Below are 13,857 nucleotides of genomic sequence, written 5' to 3'. Positions count from 1 at the left end.
CTACACTAGCACATGAAAGAGACAAATGGAGATGATGAACAGCAGGATGACAGTGATACAGTGATACAGTGATCAGGAGTGTTTGATCTATTTCTTTGAAAAATTTCATAAGGACTGGATTGAATATGTATAATGCTTGGGGAACATTTCCATCTTGATACTATTGATCCTCTTAATGCACGAGCAGGGAATGTGTTTCCATTTCTTTGTGTAGATTTTTATTTCTTACAGTAATGTTTCATAATTTTCTTTGTATAGGTCTTGCACCTCTTATTAAAATTATTCTTAGGTACTTTATTTTCTGGGGCACATTTGTGAATGAGATTGTTTTATTAATTTCTCTCTCCTCTTAATATTTGCATATGGAAAAGCCATGGACTTTTGTGTGTTGATTTTGCTTCCATGAAAGTTTTTTGTAGAGTACTTAAGACTTTCTTAGTATGATGTTATGTCATCTGTAAATAGTGAGAGTTTGACTTTTTTCCCTTTGACTACATTCTTTAATGGGGATATCCTGGTGGAATAAGGTCTCTTGAGAGAAGAGGTGTTTATTCTATATAGAATCAAGAAAGTGTTGCTCCACAGTGTGCTATTAAATTTTCTTCTGTTTACATGGGAAATTCTATGTCATCTGGTTTTAATTTCTCCAGAGAAGGGTGTTCCCAGAACTAACAATTTATTGAAACATACTTTTAGAACATCAGTGAATTGAATCACTGGACTTGATTTATAAGAGATTTTTTCTCTAACTAGAAAGGCAAAACAGCTGATTAAATGGAATGAAAACAAGAGCAATACATAAATAACCATCAAAGAGCTTACTTATATATCTGCTAGTGGGTTTTGCTATTTCTATCTCCTCATTCAAAATTGAAGATGCCTATGAAGTGACAACTCAGAGATCTGGTAAGTGTGCCAACTCCTCTGGCGTTCATACTCACTTGAAAGAATAAACAATGTAAAAGTTACAAAGAGTTTAATTGTACTAATAATTAGTTCATAGAGGATTATAGTTGATTTGGGATGTGATCAGATATAAGGCCAGTCATGTGAAAGATAAAACCCTTAGGAGGGAATGTTTTGCTTAAGGTGATAATAGAAGTATGAAAACAGATTCAGATGAATGTGCTAGTGAATAACTGAGATTAGAATTAGGGAATTTTATGTTAAATAGACAAACATGAAAAATTCAGAATTGATATCCTGCAAAAAGATCTCGTGGAGGCAGCAGTTTTACTCTCTTCCACATTATCATCCTTCAGAAGTTGGTATTTAAGGTGTTTTTTTTTAATCATTTTGGTTTTGGGCCACATCTAGCAGTGCTCAGTGCTAACTCTTGGCTCTTTACTCTGGGATCATTCTTGGAGGGCCTTGAGGGACCATTTGGGGTGCTGGGGACTGAATCTGGGTCAACAGCATCAAGGTGAGTTTCCTACCAGCTGTACTATTTCCCCAGCCCCAGAAGTTGATATTTTTAAATAAGATGCTATAAATTTTCTTGTTTTGATGTTATGTTCTTTATTCTTTCATGGAGATAACATACCTCTGTATATTAGTTATGAACTAGAGTGATAGCACAGCAGGTACGGCATTTGCCTTGCATGTGGCCGACCCGGGTTCGATTCCTCCGTCCCTCTCGGAGAGCCCGGCAAGCTACCGAGAGTGTCCCGCCTGCACAGCAGAGCCTGTCAAACTACCTGTGCCGTAGTCAATATGCCAAAAACTGTAACAACAAGTCTCACAATGGAGACGTTACTGGTGCCCGCTCAAGCAAATCAATGAACAACAGGAGGACGGTGCTACAGTGCTATATTAGTTATGGCATCTGGATCTTTTTTCCTGAAAACTTCTCTTTGTTTATATAAGGGTTGCTTTGATATGAAAGATAGTGTTTAAAGCTAAGATAGGTGTTTGATTTTGATATATCATCATTACCAACTCAGGCAATCAACTTGCTCATCCCTCCCTACTAATATTTTAATGATCTCAGCTGAAGGGAACGTGTCCTGTTTTTGGCTTTCTTATTATTCTGTACCTTTAGTTTCCCTCGCCCCTACAATGAAATTTTACTAATTTTTTAAAGCATCATGCAAGGTCAGTAGGCCTGCATTTTTGTGTTAAGTATTATCACGTCTCATCATTTTGATCCAAGCAAACATCATCCCTTTGTGTACTTTCTTCTTCCACATATGATCCTACAGTCAATGCCTTGCTGGGATTATGGCCACTCTCTCTGCCTCTCCACTTAGAGATACTTTTTCTCTGTTTCAATTCCTAAAGACTGTGCTACTGAGGTTTCTCTGAAACGTGAGGTTGACTAGAGGAAGAGAGTACTATATTACTAATAGGAGCACTTGAAAGTCTCGTAGACAGTTTTACTACTATGATAGAGTGATGAGAACTAGGATGGAACGTCATTAGCATTTTTCAGACTTCGGAACTCTTATGACCTTGTTTCCTCTACGTAATCCCTAATCATACCAGCTGGCCCCAGGATCTGATGCCATGATACCCTATTTATGTAACTCTTCACCTGTGGCCCATTTGGATACCTTTGGGTCTCTCAGGGGTGTCACATGGTGCTATGTATGAAACATTGGGTTAGAGAAGGTAAATAAGAACTCACGGAAGTCATGGATGTGAATGTTTCACATACGGGAGTTTGGAGATGTGTGTAAGGGGAAAGTGAGCTGCACAGCTTAAGTGAGAACAAACTAGTTGAGGCCAGAATTTCAGATGTAAGACATAAAATTCTAGTAATAGGGTTCTGGGAACAGGGAAGAGTTTGCTTATTTGGGGAGGAGATGAGTGAGCAAGTGAGGTGGTCTTCCCAGAGAGGGGCTTGGGGAGAGCAGGTAGCATCTTGGCAGAAGACGGTGAGTTGCGATAGAACTAGCTGGTCTAAGTTCCTCCTGTCATCCACTGTCCAAGCCTGCTCCAGCCTGGCTTTCATGTCATGGGACAGGAAGCCCTGACTCTGCATTTTCTAAAATATAAATCAGAGAAGTAGCCATGCCAGAGCCACAAAAGATGTTTAGTCTTATTTCCTGCTTCTAACCAAGGGGACCCTGTGTCAGGTTGTAGCTGATTTATTTTAAAAGCGTTGGCACTGTCAAGACTGGCAGCAATCCCCAATTCAGAACTGTTTCCATCCCGATTGAGGTCATAACTTTCTTCAAAAGCCAAAGATTATTTCTGATGCTCTTCATTTCTCATATTTGTGATATTCCTTTGTACCATTTGTTCCCTAAGGAAACATAAAAATAAATTTTAAATAAAAAGAATTAAAAAATAAAAATTATATAATTTTAATATTGAAATTTAAATGCATCCAGAATTTGTATTCTAATAATAAATATTTCTACAAAATTTATCAACATTTGATGGAATTTTATCTGTAATATTTCTGATATTTTTGCTTGTTTATTAAAATCACCTTATTTGGAATTTTTTAAAATAAAAATGTAAAAAAAGACTTTGCATACCTCAGTAATATAGACAATGGGTCTAAATAATATAATGTTTGTGTATGTTTTAAAAATAGGGAAATTTCTCCTAGCAAATAAGTTTCCAGAGAATATCAGCTGTTACTTTGTATTTTTAAAAGAAGGCTCCCGGCCAAAAAATTTCAACTCTTCATTGTTTTTGAAAGATTCGTTATACCAACATAGACATTATTCTCAAATAGAAGATCTGCCAAGAACTTCATTACAACTCAACATTACACCATTTGTGAAGAATTTCAGATTCACACTCTCAGCTCTTGCACTGTGATTTCCTAACTTATATATAATGACCATAAAAATTATACATGCCTCACTGCTGAAATGAAAAGGCTGAATCAGAGCTCTGTGGTTGAATTCATCCTTCTGGGATTTTCTAACTTTCCTGAACTGCAAGAGCTACTCTTTGGGATTTTCCTGGTTGTTTACCTGATGATCCTGATGGGAAATGCTATCATTTTAGTTGTCATCTCCATGGAACACAGTCTCTATGTTCCCATGTACTTATTTCTCCTGAATTTGTCTGTGGTGGAAGTGGGTTTAAGTTCAGCCATTATGCCGGAAATGCTGGTGGTCCTTTCCACAGAGAATACTATAATTACTTTTGCAGGCTGCTTTGCCCAGATGTACTTCATTCTACTTTTTGGTGCGACTGAATGTTTTCTCCTTGGGGCCATGGCCTATGATCGATACGCTGCAATCTGTCATCCACTCAACTACCCAGTGATAATGAACAAAAGTGTTTTCATAAAATTAGTAATATTTTCTTGGGGATCAGGGATGGTGGTGGCTATTTTGCAGACCACATGGGTATTTAGTTTTCCTTATTGTGGCCACATTAAGATTAACCATCTCTTCTGTGAGACCCCCCCAGTGCTAGAGCACGCATGCGCGGATACCTTTCTGTTTGAAATCTATGCTTTCACAGGCACTATTCTGATTGTTTTGGTCCCATTCTTATTGATTCTCTTGTCTTACGTTCGAATTCTCTTCGCCATCCTGAAGATGCAGTCAACTACTGGGAGGCAAAAGGCCTTTTCCACTTGTGCTTCCCATCTCACATCTGTGACCCTCTTCTATGGCACTGCAATTATGACTTATATACAACCCAAATCTGGTTATTCTCCAGAAACCAAGAAAGTGATGTCATTGGCTTACACCTTACTAACACCACTGCTGAATCCACTGATTTACAGCTTGAGAAATAGTGAAATGAAAAGAGCCTTGGTGAAATTATGGAGAAGAAAAGTAGATTTACAAACGTTTTGACTAATCTTGCAAGCATATGCTGTCGAAACACTGCATGACTGAACTGTATTGAAATCAAGAGAGGATATATTTGCATTTCTTGGTGCGAATATATTCAATTTTTAAATATCTCCAAATTAAGAACATATATGTACCTCTCTGATGGTGAATTGTTATTATTTTTGTAAAAATGTGCTTTAAATATGTAGTAATAATTTATTTCTCTCTTATATAGTCATTATGAATTATTTTTATAATTTTTAACAAAGCTTCAATAAATACCTATTTTCTTGTGAATTGTTGATTTATATCTGTGTGATAAATTTCTCAGTGGGGGGTCTGACGTAATTAAGAATATCTGTGCTTGTAAATTTTAGTAGCTACAGCAGAATTATTTTTCATAATCATTATGAATGATTGAGGTTCACTTAAGAATTAACGTGGAAGATCTAAAGAGTAGAGTAATAGCTGAGCTTTTTTATTTGTGGAGTGAAAATCTATTCCTTAAATATGTAAATAAATCACACTTATTTGAGGACTACCAAAGCGATTCTATTTCAGAGTCTCACACAGATTATTTAAAAAAAATTATGTGTTATTTTCAGACACTCAAAGAACTGTATGGAATTTTCTTTCACACCTGAATTGACAGAACATAAATCTCTCTCAGTATTAGAATACTAGTTTTAAAGCACTTGTAATATTTCCCTTGTAGATATAGCATGTCCCAGGTTCTTTATAAAAACAATTACTGCTTCTAATTTGGGAAGAGTAAGCAATGACTGGTTTGCTCATATATTCCAGAGTTTTGAGTCACATTAGGAGCAGTGTGAACTTTCCCTGAACAAGTCCTATCTTGCCACACTTGGAACATTTACTCCCTCTTATAAAACTGACAAGAGCATTGTTTTGCCTCCCCACTTTACTTAAACACTGTGGTTTACAAAGTTGTTCACTATGATTTGTTTCAGGCATTCAATATTCCAACACCAATCCCACCATCACTGTCACCTTTCCTCTACCATTGCCTCCATTTTCCCAACTACCCCTAAAGCCTGCCCTGGCAGTAGGCCCACAATAATTTATTTTATATTAAAATTATTTACTTTTTGTATTTATACATTTTATTTTATTAATTTATTTTTTTATTGAATCATTGTAAGATAGACCTTTACAAAGCTATTTATTATTAGGATGCAGTCGTACAGTATTCCAACACCCACCCCTCCACCAGTGTGCATTTCCCAACCTTCAATGTTTTTAAAAGTATTTTTTTCTGCTTTTGTGGACTTCTGAAATTCTAATTTGCATGCACTACGTGATTTGATGTTGCTTTCTTTTGTTTTTTTCTTTAATAATTTTCTGGCATCATCAGGCTGGGGTACATCCAATGCACATGCTGCCTAAGTTTCCGCCTGCATGAAGGCCCCATTAGTGAGAGAGAGAAATAAACATATAGTCGCCCCGCCCCTTTGAGCTGTGACCAGGGAACAACCATGGTCCAAATATATTATGTGCCAAAAGGAAACCATTAAGTAATTTTTTGGGGGGTTGTTTTATTCATTTTCAGGGCTGGTGGTGCTCAGGGCTTACTTCTTATGTATTTATACATTTTTTTTAAAAAACAAGGCATCATAATTAATACAGTTATTCATAGGTGAGTTTCAGGCATACATTTTTTCAATATCAATCTTTCCAACCGGTGGTAATATTCTTTCACCAGTGTCCTCAGATTTCCTCTCTTCTGCACAAAACTGCCTTCTTGACAGGCACTTTATTAAGTTTGGCTGTTGTAGTTTGGATTTCATGCTTACAATATTGTTAGCTCTGTAGTTTAGACATATACATATATCACACCTACACACCACCAAAGTGCCTGAAGTCACTGGTTCCTACTCTTGTAACCTCATGTCTATCTCTTACCCACACCCCTTCTTTCCTTTCCTGTCATTTTCATTTCTATAATCTAGGTCAAGAGTAATCTGGATATCCTGCTTTTGATATCCTGCATTCACTCCTCCTTCTTCTTCTTATATCTGCCTGTATCTTTTGTTATTCAGATAAATGAGATCACCCAGTAATCATTCTAATGCACTTCACTCAACATGATTATCTTCCAGTTCCATCCAAGTTGCTGTGAAATACATGATTTCATTGTCCTTGCAGCTGCATAGGGATAATGTGTGTATGTGTGAGTGTGTGTGTGTGTGTATTACACTTTCATTATCCACCTATTTGTTGTTGGTGATCTAGGTTGATTCCACACTATAGCTATTATGGAGTGCTGAAGTGAATAATGTGTGCATATGTCTTTTGAATGAATGCTTTTGTGTCCTGGAGATAGATACCAAGAAGTGGAATTTCTGGGTTGTATGGCAGCTCAATTCTTTTCTGAGAAACTTCTATACTATTTGCCATAGGGGTTGAACCAGGCAACATTCTTATTAGTAGTGGATAAAAGTTCCTTCAAACCACACTCCTCCCAACACTGATTCTTTCTGCTCCCCACTCTGCCTTTTCTTGTTATGTGTCATTCTTACTGGTGTGAGACAATGTCGCAATGTCACCTTAATTTGTGTTTCCCTGATAATAAGGGCTAATGAGCATGTTTTAATGTAGTGGTAGTGCTCCTGGGACCATATGGAGAGCTGGAAACTGAATTCTGGTTGGCCATGTGCAAGGCTTAGCTACTAAACTAGTCTCTCTGGTCCTGATTATTTTCTATGCTTTCGCTTTGAGTCTTTATCTATTCTGTGAATTTAGGTGTGTTTCTATAAGAAAACAGATGGATGTTGTTTCCAGATTAATATGATGTAGGCAGGTAGATAGGGAAAGGCTGATGTAGGCAGGTAGATAGGGAAAGGCCCCTGGCAATGAAACTTAGATCATCAAAGTCTCCGGGGAGGATCCTGAGACTGACCCACCCTGTGGATACAGGAAACGGACCTGATAAGACCTTCAACAGACTCTGAGGACAATAGACCCCTCCCCAGGGGGTTCCCCAAAGAAGGCCATCACCACTCCTAACCTCCCTGGTAACCTTAGCAACGGACTTTTACCTGGAAAGAAGCCCCCACGTGGGGGCAGGTTGGAGAAACCCTATAAAGGCCACCTTGAACAAAGGAAGTGCGCCCATATGCTGCCTGAGCCCATGTGCTGCTTGTGCCAATGTGGCCGAGCACATGTGGTGCCCGAGCACATGTGTCGCCCGCATCTCCCCCCTTGAGATGTGTACTTTCATGCTTTTGTGTCCAGTGCTAGGATGTGTGTAGAGCTCTCTCCATCTTTGGAGGAGCCCGTGTTCTTTCTTGAGCGCGTTACTGGTTTTCCCTTTCCACTTATCCTTTCCTTCTTCCCTAAGACCTTCTAAATAAAATCTGCTACTTCACTGCTTGTCTACTCCTGAAATTCTTTTCCGAGAGCGAGACAAGAACCCAGTAACCCTGGGTCCCGGGTGTTTGAGGAGGTTGGAGAGAAAGTGACCGTCTTTCTCCTCCCCGCTTCACGAAAGTCACCCGTGGGGCCCACCGACATCACATCCAGTTACTTTATTTCTTTTGATGGGAGAATTTAGATAGTTGATTTTCTGTCACTGTCACTGTCATCCCGTTTCTCATCGATTTGTTTGAGCGGGCACCAGTAACGTCTCTCATTGTGAGACTTGTTACTGTTTTTGGCATATCGAATACGCCACGGGGAGCTTGCCAGGCTCTCCGAGAGGGGCGAAGGAATCGAACACTGGTTGGCTGTGTGAAAGGCGAACACCCTACCACTGTGCTATTGCTCCAGCCCCATTGATTTTAAGAGAGATTATTGATATAAAGAGTTGTGCTGCCTTTTTTTTTTTTTTTTTTGCCATGGGGTTTAGCTCTTTTTTACAATTGACCATTTGCTTTTCATAGGTGATCTTTCAGAAATTCCTGCATTGTTGGTTTAGTTGTAGAAACTGTAGCTGGTTCTTGTTCATATGGAAATTTTTTTTTTTATCATTCTCACAAATCTAAATTACAGCTTGCAGTGTAATAGACTTTGGGTTGGAAGCCTTTTTATTCAGTGCTTTGAATATGTCATCCAATTCTTTTCTTGTTTGTAGTTTCAGGTGGGATATCTGTTGTGAATCTTACATTGCTTCTACTGTATATAAAGATTTTCTTCTCTCTTGATGCTTTAAGTACTCTTTCTCTCTCCTTGTTTCTTACCATTTTGATTGCAATGCATCTTGATGTTGTTCTGTTTGAATCTATTTTGTTTGGTACTCTGTATAGAAGCCTCTAGAGATTGGGGAAATTCAGAGATATTAAATCTTCCACAAGCCATTCTTCCCCTTTCACTTTTTCCATTTCCTGGTATTCTTATAATTTTATTCTTATAAGAATTATGCTTACAATTCCTCTTGCTGTCTATCTTACATTCTCTTCTGTTTATTCTTTTATGTCTCTTTTCTGTTTCAGCTTCATTGTTGTTGATAAATTGCATTTTGTATTCAGGATCACTGAAGTGACTCTCTCAATATTTGGAATTCTGTTGCTGTGAATACAATTCTATTGTATTCTTTAGTTCCTTCAATTCCATTTGTATGGATTCTCTCATACTATGAATCAGTTGTTCTTTGAACTGGTAGAATTTCTCTTCCTGTGATTGCTTAATTTCCATCACCATTGCATAGAATATTGATTTGAGGCCCTTTTTATCCAGGCTTGAGAATTTTGGGGAACTCAATGGACTTGGACTGTGTTCTTTTATGCCAATACAGCTGAGTTATTATTCATATATTTCATTTTTTATTGTTTTAAAAATGTATCGAATCACTGTGAATTGTCAAGTTATAAAGTTATTTATGATTGACTTTTAGGAGTAAAGTGATTAATTATTAATCCCTTCAGAAGTGTCTCCTTCTCTTTACTACTGGCCCCAGTTTCCCGCCCATATTCTGGACTGCCTTTTTGGCAGGAACTTTTCCCTTTATCTTTTCAATTACTGCAGAGTCTGCTTATGCGCTTGTTAGTGAGTTTTTACAGTTTAGAGTTCCTTTTAATAAGAATTGGAGATGGCTGTAGCATTGCACTGTAGCACTGTCATCCCATTGTTCATCGATTTGCTCAAGTGGGCACCAGTAATGTCTCCATTGTGAGACTTATTACTGTTTTTGGCATCTCGAATACGCCACGGGTAGCTTGCCAGGCTCTGCTGTGCTTGCAGGATACTCTCAGTAGCTTATAAACTGACAATTCAGAGGGAAGATAAGTGTGCCAACTACCCTGGTTTTCATACACATATTGAACAATGTAAGTACTATAAGGAATTTAGTTGCACTAATCATCAGCTTATAGAGAATTGTAACTGATTTGGAAAGTGGTCCAAAAATAGGCCAATCAGGTGAAAGATAAGACTCAGGGGAGGGAATGATTTGCACACAATCCCGAAGAAGCATTAGCAGTAGGGCCAGATCAATAGACTAGTGAATAAGTCAGGTCGGTTTTAGGGCATCTTGTATTAAAGAAGAAAATCATGCAACATCCAGAACAGATTAAAATTATGTATAAAGACAATAATATGATTTTTTTCCATAAAATTATTATCCCTCAGAAGTTATTTATCTTTAATAGGATTCTCTATTTTTTTCTTTGTCATTTTTTTGCAGCCACACTTGGCAGTGTTCTTAGCATTTAGCTGGAGGTTCTCAGGGCACCATATGTAGTTCTGGGAACAAATTGGGGTTAACTGAATGCAAGGTTTGCACCTTACTAGCTGTATTATCTCTATGATATTAAAAATATATTTATATATCACCCTACTTTTATTGAAGCAGTGTGATTGAGAATACTGTTTAATGATAGTTTCATGCACACAGCATTCCAACACCACAGCCACAGAGTCCCTCCATCAATGTCTCAAGGACTCCTCCATGCATCCTACTCATAGGTAACCTCAGTTCTGTAGACAAACTATCCATTTCTGATGTATGGTACACTTAAAAAAATTATTTTTCTTTCTGGGCTGGAGTGATAGCATAGCGGGTAGGGCATTTGCCTTGTACTAAGCTGATCCGGGTTCAATTCCTCCGTCCCTCTTGGAAAGCCTGGCAAGCTACCAAGAATATCTAACTCATAGGGCAGAGCTTGGCAAGCTACCCAGGGTGTATTCGATTCGCCAAAAACAGTAACAAGTCTCACAATGGAGACTGTTACTGGTACCTGGTCAAGCAAATTGATGAACAATGGGACGACAGTGCAGTGCTATTTTTCTTTCTAGTAGATTTGTACTGTTTAATGTTACAAATGTTAATCAATTTTTCTGATAACTTTGTTATTATTTTCAAGTATCTTTTTAAAAATTTTCAAGTATCTTTAATCTGAGCAAGATTAATTAAAATAGACATCAAGAAGGCAATGAATCTCACATGATTTTCATACAGTCAGGAACTATGTTGGCCTACTTTCCTTCCCATAATTTTATTAAAGCTCTCTTTAGTTTATTATTTTGTAAGCTATATATCAATGGGTTCAGCAGAGGTGTAAGAAATGAGTAAGACAGATGGCATCACTTTCTTGGTTTCTGGAGAGTAGCCAGACTTGGGCTATAGATAACATGGCTGGCTGTGCCATACAGGGAGGTAACACATGTGAGATGTGAGGCACAGGTAGAAAAGGACTTTTGCCTTCTAGTGGTTGTGCACTTCATTAGGATGACAAAGAGAATTCTGGTGTAAGACAAGAGGGTTAAGAAGAAAGGAACCATAATAACCTAAACAGAGACTCCTGAAGACCCCTTTCTGGCCAAGGTTGCTTGTGCAGCGCCTGACCAGGGGAAACCCCAAGAGCCCCAGGAATGCCAGAAGTGAGCGCCACATCCTGCACAGGCACTGATGGGACCTGCTGCTCCCTGCAGAGGTGAGGTGGCTAGTGGGCGTGGCCTTAGTGGCAGTGGCCTCTCACATGGCTGCAGTTATTTTTCCCTCTCCCAGCATTTTGGACTCACAGCTCAGCCTCCATTATCTATTTCTGGAGAAGATATCTTGGCTCTCCCAACCACATTAGGAGACCACACTAGTCTATTCCAATCAAAATACTCCCCCCAAACATCAAAGTAACAGTGAACACAAAGAATTGAGCAATCCCAATGAAGAAGAACACATTTTCTGAAGCCACACTAGCAACCTCATGTAAGGCACAGAGGAACGCCAAAGAGGTAGTATTCTTAAAGGGGGAAAAAGAGACTACCATCAACTGAGCCCATCTAGAATCCTCCCTTGCAGCAAGAGGTGGTCACTGATAGTGAACTGAAGGGACCCACCTCCATACTACCACAGCAACATGAAGAAACAGCGCAGATTCCCGCCCCCCACATGAGGAGTGGATGAAAAAAAGAGCCCTGAAGCCTCATAGGGAAATTCCCACAAATATAATCTCTCAAACAAATAATTCAGAAATGAAATGTTGAGGATGCTCAATGAACTCAAAGAAATGGTCGAACAGACATCCAGTAAATTAAAGGAGGACATGAGAGAAACAGTGGAATGGGCAGCCAACAAAATACAGGAAGAAATGAGAGCAGAAATTAGAAAGCTACAAACAGTAGTGTCACAAATAAAGGATTCAGCAGATGAAATAAAAAACTCAGCGGGTGCCCTCGACAATAGAATGGCTACAGCCGAAGACAGAATCAGTGAACTTGAAGATGAGCTTCAGAAAGCTTACAGGCAACAACAAATAATGGGAAAAGACCTCAAAATAGCTCTAGAGTGAATCAGAGACCTAGGGGATGATTCCAAGAGGAACAACATTAGGATCATCAGAGTACCAGAAGGATAGGGAGGCAACCCCAATGAAAAAGCCACAGTTAAAGAAATAATTGCTTAAAAGAGTCTGGAGCTGGAGAATGCAGGTATCCAGATCCAAGGAGCCTGAAGGGTGCCAGCTAAAAGAGACCCTAATAAAAAGACTTTAAGACATATCATAGTCAGAATGATGAATGCCACGAATAGAGAGACACAATACTGAAAGCAGCAAGGTCAAAAAAGGAAATCACACACAAAGGAGCACCCCTCAGATTTACAGCAGACCTGTCAGAGGAAACCTTCCAAGCCTGAAGACAATTGTGGGATATAGTGAAAAAACTCAAAGAAATGAATGCTTCACCAAGAATACTTTATCCAACTGAACTCTCACTCAAACTCGAAGGAATGATACACTATTTCATGAATAAACAACATCTCAGGAACTTCATAGACTCAAAACCAAACTTAAAAGAAGGACTAATGGGGCTACTGTAAGACAAGAAAAACCCCTATAAGTGCAACAAACACCTACAGAAAGATGGCACAAAACCCCATGACAATAATCTCTCTCAATGTCAATGGTCTAAATGCACCACTCAAGAGACACAGAGTGGCAAAATGGATTTAGAAGCTGAACCCAACATTCTGCTGCCTATAAGAAACACATCTGAACAATCAGAACAAACACAGACTCAAAGTCAAAGGATAGGAAATAATCCTGCAAGCAAACAACTCCCTCAATAATGCCAGGGTGGCCATACTAGTATCCGACAACATAGATTTTAGGTTAAAAAAGATTAGAAGGGACCGTGAGGCCATTTTTTATTAATCGAGGAATATGTACAGCAGGAAGAAATCACACACCTAAACGTACCCAATGAGGGACCAGCTAAATACTTAAAACAACTGCTAATGGATTTTAAGGAGGACATTGCTAGCAACACAATAGTAGTTGAAGTCTTCAACACCTTATCACCTCTGGGTAGATCAACAAGAATAAAATTCAACAAGGAAACACTGGCTTTGAAGGAAGAAATAGAAGAGAGAAGGCTAATAGATCTGTACAGGGCTTTACATCCCCCAAAGAAAGAATACACATTCTTTTCCAGTGCACATGAAAAATTTTCCAAAATAGACCACGTGCTGGGTCACAAAATATACCTTAATAACATCAGGAAGATAGAAATTGTATCAACTATCTTTTCAGACCATGATGCACTGAAGATAGAAGTTAATCACACACAGACGCAGAGAACCAAATCAAACACCTGGAAATTAAACAGCTCAATGTTTTTTAAAAAATTTTTATTAGTGAATCACCGTGAGATA

The 13,857-nt window shown here is 38.6% G+C and overlaps 1 protein-coding gene across 1 annotated transcript; it reads left to right on the top strand.

Moving 5' to 3' along the window:
* The first annotated feature begins 3,827 nt into the window (after positions 1 to 3,827).
* On the top strand, positions 3,828 to 4,772 carry LOC101543670 (olfactory receptor 10A3-like). The gene has a single exon (XM_004613624.2). The coding sequence runs from the start codon at positions 3,828 to 3,830 to the stop codon at positions 4,770 to 4,772; it is 945 nt and encodes a 314-aa protein (XP_004613681.2).
* Positions 4,773 to 13,857: the final 9,085 nt, after the last annotated feature.

This window comes from Sorex araneus, chromosome 6 (assembly GCF_027595985.1).
Source record: "Sorex araneus isolate mSorAra2 chromosome 6, mSorAra2.pri, whole genome shotgun sequence".
In the NCBI taxonomy this organism is placed as follows: domain Eukaryota; kingdom Metazoa; phylum Chordata; class Mammalia; order Eulipotyphla; family Soricidae; genus Sorex; species Sorex araneus.
Note: the sequence above shows the minus strand (reverse complement) of the source record. Positions and strands in the feature narration are given on the sequence as shown.